Genomic DNA, 7,795 nt, shown 5'->3' on the forward strand with positions numbered 1-7,795 from the left:
GTGCAGGAGTAGATGACGGAGCTGGAAAATGCAGTGCCATCAAGTCGAAAGACTTTCCCGTTGGCTGTGGTTCCTGGGTTGCCACACTGCACAGCTGAAACAAGGTATTTAAGTGTGTATGAAGATAATGCAATTGGAAATCCTTTCAGAAACAGTTAATGGCTACCGAGGCCTTCCACATTATACAAAAGAGCATTGAAATCATTCAAAATAAGAGGCGAGCTCTCCTTTATAAGTTACTGAAATTAAAGATGAATTTATGTTGATTTTATTAGTTTAATGACTGGTATCCATTACTGGAAATAAATTATAATTACAGACGAATTTAGCCTGTTGATAAGAGCTTCAGTAAAAACTTTACAAAGTAATTGCTTGAATTTGTGTACCAGAAAAATTATAAGACACTGTTTAAAAAGCAAGTCATGTAAAATTGGAAGCTATGTAACAACAATATAATGCAATAGGGATTTATTTTATTTATAGTTCCAGGGGCAAACTTAAATGTGCAATTTAAATATAATAGGCATATACATATTTGTATATAAATACATAAATTGATTTGCTTATAAAAGGTTATAATCTCTGTTTGTGGGCCAAAGTAATGAAATACAAAAATGAGGGAACTAAATTCTATTAAGTCTTCATTAAGTCTTAATAATGTCACAAACTGGAACCCCAATACAAATGTTTTAATGATTAACTATTATATAATATACACATAACTATTGTCACCAATGCAGTGCAAATATACTTTTAAAGTATCTTAGAAACAATCAGACGGCAAAAATAGTAAATTTTATTGTAATGTCATAAGTCTAGTACCTTACAAAATTTAAGTCTATCTTCATAAACATGAAGTATAATTACAAATTATGAAAGTGTCACTTATATGCCTGTTGTATCATCAATATTTTATTTTCATTGTCTTTTCTAGCAGAGTTAGATATGAATGTTTATGCATCACAGTTTACATATATGTGTGTGTGTATGTATAAAAATCAAACTTTAGATAATAAATTCAGAAAAACAGCACATAGCTAACATTTTTACTTGTTGTGAAGGGTAATCAACGTCTTTCAAATTCCTATTCGGATCATATTTATTTGTCAAGTATGAAAGTACACAGACCCGATGCAGTGGAAATACTGGATTAAAATATATATTTTGCTGCAAAATATCACGTAGTTTATGTTTTGAAAAAGGAAATCAGGTCCAGTTATTCTGTACAACAGAAGCAAGAATCTTTTTGTTTGTTTGTTTGTTTTTCCAGTACCAGGGATTGAACTCAGGACCTTGAACTTGCCAGGCAAGTACTTATTCTACTGAGCTATCTCTCCAGCCCTACAAGCAAAAATCTTGAGAGCCTTATTGGTTTACAGACCTAACCAAATCTTGTAATTCTTGGACTCACCTCTCATCTTCCCCACCTGATACAAACATTTCCCTCAAGAACAATTTGATGTGAACTAAACTCAAGTAAAATGAACTTAAAATAAGTCAGGTAGGTGCATCATCTAAAGAAAGTGTTATGGACACAAAGCAGGGGCAGTAACTGCTTTGCTCTGTAATACATCTGGGGAGAGAGTGTTTTGCTGTTGCCTGTGAAAAACGTGTCCTCAGATTAGCTACAATCTCATTAAGCGATCTTTCCTCATGAGACTGCTTTTCCAGTAGCCCATTGGCCTCATCTAATAAAAAATGATAGTTAATAACACTGAGCACTTACTATATGACAGTGACAGCTTTCTCAGTATTATTTAATCCTCCCTGCAGTGCTGAGATGGGATTAATACCAACACCATGGCTTGGCAGGGAATGCAAGCACAGAGAGATTAAAGAACTTGGCCAGTGACACTCAGCTAGCTAATGGCAAATAACTTGTCTGACGTAAATTCTCAAGGATGATTCTGATTGTACAAAATGAAAACAAAAAGGATCATATTCATTAGGTGTATGTGATATATTTAAGTATAATGCATACATAAGAATTGAATATCTGTTATGTAAGATGCTTTATGTGTATGATATTTTATATATTTGCCTTTTTTAAAGACAATTCCTGTTTCAAGGTCACTGTATCATTCATATTGAAGTACCACTTAGCCATTTCTAATAAGTCCAAAAGTAGATGAAATTATATGAAAGAAATTACAAATTACTTGTGAGTGGTTCAATAAAAATAACACCTGAGGGGCCAGGGAGATGGCTTAGTGGAATAAGTGCTTTTGGGGCGAGAGGAAGGGCCTGAGTTCAATCCCCGGTTCCACCAAAAAGCAAAAACAAAAACAAAAAAATAAAACACCTGATCAAATAATTATATAGGTACATGTATATATAAGAATATTTGTATCAATATTTATATTAGACATGGTACTAAGCAGTTCCCCCAAACTGAAATGCTACCATTTTAAATGTGGAACCACCCTTATTTACTGCTGTTTGGAAATCCTGCTGTGTTAACACCACAATCAGGGCATTTTCTGTCATAAAACTCAGAAACTGGTAGGCTTTCTATGTGGTATATACTGGTAATTAACCTACCTACGTTTTTTATTGATAACCATTAAATTTAGCTGAGTATTGTTTTGTTTTCCTGTCCTTTTGATTTTGATATTTATTAAATACACAATTCTCTTCATCCATAACATTTTTAAGATAAATAACTAAAAGTGGAATTTCTGATTTAATTATTAAAAAGTATTTTTAAAGTATTTAAAGTATTTAGATTTGGATTCATGAAAATACTATATAATAAAATCCACTTGAATCAATAATGTAATTTTTGCTTTAATATCTTCTCTATCATATGATTTATTATTATTTTATAGAACTTGTTAATATGTCAAAGAGTTACTCTGGCATGGGTTCATGGTCTCACTATGGGGTTCAGGCTGGCCTTGAACTCATGACATCCTCCTGTCTCAGCTTCCCATAGGCATCATAAGTGGCATGTGCCACCATAATCAGGCTTAAAACATTCCTTTATATCTGCTTCACCCTATTTGTTAAGTTAAGAAATTTAAGTAAATAATTTAATGCTTTTATTTTGAATGTGTTTTATGGTTTACATTCTGCAAAAATTAACATTTTGTTGTAAATTAAGACAACAAACTACAAGTCATTTGGAATAAAGGGATGATATTTTATCAACTTCATGTTTTTATTCTGTGTGAGCATTTCCTTTTATAATTATTCTTATATGAATAACATTTTCCAAAGTTCCTGTAAACTATAATTTTAATCTTATTTTTAACTAAAAGTTACGTATAATGCATACTTTCTCATATTGCTTCAGAAACTATAGCTTAAAGTATTACTGATGATGCACTATTAAACTGTGCAAATATACCACTGTTTATATAATGTTTTCCTAGGGCAAGGTTGTTCTAAATTGTTGGTAGTTACAAATAATTATACATGCAATTTCATCTTCATGTTTCCTATTAAATTACTTGCTGTAAAAAAGTAATCTTTCACAAATGGTGAAATAAATTAAACATTAGATTTATTTTATGGGGTTTATGTAGTTTTGTCAATTTTTTTTTTTGTATTTTAAGGAAGGGTCTATGGGGTTTTCAGGGTCTCACTACTAGATCACACTTATAGTGATCCTCTTGTTTTCAGCCTCCCAAGAGCTGGGATTACAGGTATGTGCCACCAAGTCCAGTCTCAATTGCCCTCTCAGCATGCCCTGGGGGTGGGGCCAGTATGGCAGGCCCAGGTATCGAACCCCTGGCCTCTGCACCTGCTTGCAGGTGCTTTAATCCACCGAGCTATTTGGTCAGCCTTTGTAGTGCTGTCAAATTACTCTTATAATACAAATAATTTTGAAATATTCTAAAATTCTACTTTTCATGCACACACACCACAATTTCATGCTACCATTTTAAGAATAGGTGAAAAATGATGTCTGGATATTAAATCAGCATTTTGTGCATAGCAGTGCTCTTGAATTTATTCCATACATTTCTACTTTTTGATTTTTTATATCTTCTATTTACACCTTTTGCTCATTTATCTACTAAAACCTCTTCATCTAAGTGATTTTCATGAGCTCCATTTATGAGAAAAATATTCATTGTATTTGATACAACTAATATTTGACCTATTATCCATAATGCACATGCCAATAAGACAGTGTCACCAGCAGTCTTCATTTCATCTCCAAAACAGTTGTGGCTCAGCCAATCAAGGTGCCAACATATATGTCGCCCATGAATAATGTTGAGTGCCTAATGGTGCCTATAAAATCCTTACAAAGACTTTGCCTTTGTTAAACAGTTTTGAGAAATAAAGAAAGCATCTAATCTGCTTTATGCTATTTTGTTCTGTTTTCCAACTCTTCTTCCTACATCCCTAGGTACAGCTCTCAACACTATTAGAATCCATCCAGTCAAAAGTGATAACTATCTTTCTTACAATATGGTCCGAATTAAAATATTTTCAATATAGTCAATCAAAATACTCACAAATATTTTATTTAGAATTGTTTTCTATTTACAAACTGATAGAATTAGTATTACCTAAAATTTGCTTTATGAATAGTTTTGCAAGTTCATTCTCTGAAAGGAAGCAATTGCAAAAATACAATTTAAAGCACAAGAATAGTTTTCAACAATATATCATCTGTAGCAAAACTCTGGAAGATTTAATCGTGTTAATTCTAAATCAATCAGAACAAGCAGGCACTTTCTTCAGAAAAAGTAAATTTGATGCATTCTAGGAACTACCAATTGTACGCTACACAGAAAAAATTTTCCTTTATCTTCTATTCATATCAGCTTGGAAGCTAAAATATGGCCAGGAAGAACAATTTATTTTTCTCTACTGTCTATAATAAATATAATCCTTTTAAGCTTTTTAAATGTTTTACTTTGTAACTCTAAATGTATGTTATGCAGCAAGCAGCTTTTGTATATAGATAACAATGAAAATTTTAAATATAATTATTACATGTTGGTTCTACTAAAGAAAGGGGCTTCCAAAATTAACATACTATTGTTTTTGTACATGGTTGACAGCAGGAAAGGACCAAAGGTATCATTATCCTAGAAGCATGCAAAATCCAGAATGCCCGTACAATTCCAGGACTCTCAGTATATTTAGCTTCGGCATGAGATTACCTCTGCACTCTGGCTGCCTTCCAGTCCAACTGCCGTTGGCTAAACACGTTCTTTCTTCAGAGCCATGAATGATATAACCCGTATCACAAGCAAAACGTACGGTACTTTTTGTTCTGAAATCACTCTCCTGTCGAGATCCATGACCTGGAGTACCTGGATCCCCACACGTACCGGTAGCATCACCTGCGGTGCAGTAAACGTATAGTAAATTCATAATTTAAGCCGTAATCCAGGAAGCATTTACTTTTGTGCATGCTATGTTCTTTTCACATGAGAACTTGACTGAGAAAAATAATAATGCAAAGATTCCAATAATTAAATACCTACTAGAAAAGGAAATAGGTGAAGAATGTGATATTGTTTTCCTTTCAATGATATTTGGAGGTATTAAATAGGTATGGGCATTTCATTAGAATTTGTAGAGTCTAAGTAGTAACAACATAGGAAATATACACCTGAAGACCCACATACTCAAAATAAAAGTAAAATTGAATCCTGGATTCTACAATTTACATTTTTCCTTCTCTGAATTTCCTGACTAATGACAATTATTTCTCGGTTGTTCCCGTAGAACTGTAGCGTGCCAACACACATAAATATCGTAACTCTTCATACAGCCCATCGTTTCTCCCCTGACTTCCTCTACCCATGACTACAAGCCAACAATGAATGAGACACATATTTTCAGGTATGAGAACTTAAAAATAAATTATAAACAACCCAAATTTAGAACCTGTGGCTTAATTTCTAGTAAGGATTTTGTTCAGTTTCTTATTTCATTGTTAAAAATCTCACTTCCTAAAGAATTCTCATCAAAGCTGCCTTAGTATTAGTAGTTATCGGGTAGGGTGGGAGAGGAGGATGGGGAAGGTAGAGTAGTTGAATGCATAAAAATCCAATTTGCTGTCTTTGTAGACTACTTTTGCAAATGCTCTTTGTTGTTTGGTGACCTCCATCACCAAATTTTAAGGCAAATATTTCACTGTTAAACAGTTTTACTCATTTTTAATTTCAATTCAGCAGCAGGTTCTAAATGCAAAGGTGTTTGTATGTTTCTGAGGATGTACTTGTGTGTTTATGTATAATCAGTTCTCTGAGGTTAATTTTTCTGAATTACTCAAAGACTGTCAGTCTCATGAAAATAATTTGCATAGTCACATTTTTAAATAATAGCTTTTAAAATTTGTTGATTGAGTGTAAGCTGCCTGTTACTTCTCAGAGATCAACCAAAAATTACAAAAACATTTGGTACCAGATTAATGATTCCAAAAATCATCCCTTCAGAAGGAAAATAATGTAAAACAACTGCTAATAAGTTGTCAGTACTATCTCCACAGAAGTAAAACAATTTAAAATTGGAAATGTGTAAATAAAATATAACAGGTGGAAAAATAAGCAAAATTAAAAGATAAAAATAAATTAAATAGTATCCACTAGGGATGACTCATTAGCTCTAAATTTTCCATTTTATTTTTGAAACGAAATAAAAACTTAATAATTTTAAAAAGATTTATGAAATACACTGCACAGATTCTTGATCAAAATACATTGAATATTAATTTATTCAAAGTTAAGTCCTGGGGTTGTAAAAGAAACTCCAAAATTTTATGTTGCTTTTTAGTAATGCAAAAAGTTAAGACAGATAAATATCCTTTATAAACCTTGTTAGGTTGTTTAATTCAAATAATTTATTTATAATTATACTGTTTAATAATCAATTGCATAGAAAGTTCAACAAAAAATACTCTGATAGAAAATCCTTGCCTTCTGGAGATAATTGCATTTTTTATCTACTAAAATGTAATAGCTTGCTATTTGTGTCTCAATAAAATTATGGAATAAAATAAAATATAATAGCTACTTAACTGGAAGCAGTTTCATCATTTTTATTTAAAAAAATGCACTTCACACAGGGTAGCACCATAAAGCTCAGTAGTTCCTTACATTAGATACTACACAGTTCAAAACATTCACCTGTAATAGTTCATCTAGAGATGAGTGTTAATTAGCGCTAGATTTGCATCTCTTAGAAATATAACTAATAAGAGTAATATTTCAGCTTTTCTTACCAAATTTTTATAAAGAAACCCATTACACCTAAGATGTTTGATATTCACACATAGTGAGGTTAAGCTTAACAGCCTAGATTGTATGATAATAACAATAAGCTTCTCTTCTGGAGGGTTAACAACCTAAGTTTGCAGACTAAAATTAGAGAAAAAGCAGGGCCACAAGGAAAGCCAGCATTTTGGCCCTAGCCTTCTAAAGTCAATAAAGACTCAGGACATATGAGAACTTGTACTGTAACGTCATGTAACTCGGTAGTGTCCCAAATTTTCTGATCAAGGAGACTATGGGGCCAAAGAGGAAAGTGATCGATGATGTAGAGTGTGCCTAAGGAGAGTCACATGGAGAGAAAACATTCTCTCAGGCTTTCACAGAGCAAATTGGCCAAACAATGGCCGTGACTCATCCACACGGCTGACACTGACAAAGGATCTACAATCTGAGGTACACGATCTCAGGATAAATCCTGAGGGGATTTCACTGACCTTATCAGATCCAAAAGATACAACTCTTGTTGTATAGGTCTTGCTTTATCTTGGTCTTAACCATCCACCAGAAAAGTATAAAAATAAAGTATAAGAAGTAAAACCATGCTGTTATGTTGA

At 32.7% G+C, this 7,795-nt stretch overlaps 1 protein-coding gene across 1 annotated transcript in view; it reads right to left on the reverse strand.

Annotated features, from left to right (window-relative positions):
- Csmd3 (CUB and Sushi multiple domains 3) overlaps positions 1 to 7,795 on the reverse strand; it is a 1,279,636-nt gene that overhangs the window by 36,824 nt on the left and 1,235,017 nt on the right. Inside the window, exons 60-61 of the mRNA XM_012516661.2 lie at positions 5,124 to 5,306; positions 5 to 94 (exon numbers count right to left, since the gene is read on the reverse strand). Coding sequence (XP_012372115.2) covers positions 5 to 94; positions 5,124 to 5,306 — 273 coding nt within the window. The remainder of the gene's footprint in view (positions 1 to 4; positions 95 to 5,123; positions 5,307 to 7,795) is intronic.

Source organism: Octodon degus, unplaced genomic scaffold, assembly GCF_000260255.1.
Source record: "Octodon degus isolate 3935 unplaced genomic scaffold, OctDeg1.0 scaffold00118, whole genome shotgun sequence".
Taxonomy (NCBI): Eukaryota; Metazoa; Chordata; class Mammalia; order Rodentia; family Octodontidae; genus Octodon; species Octodon degus.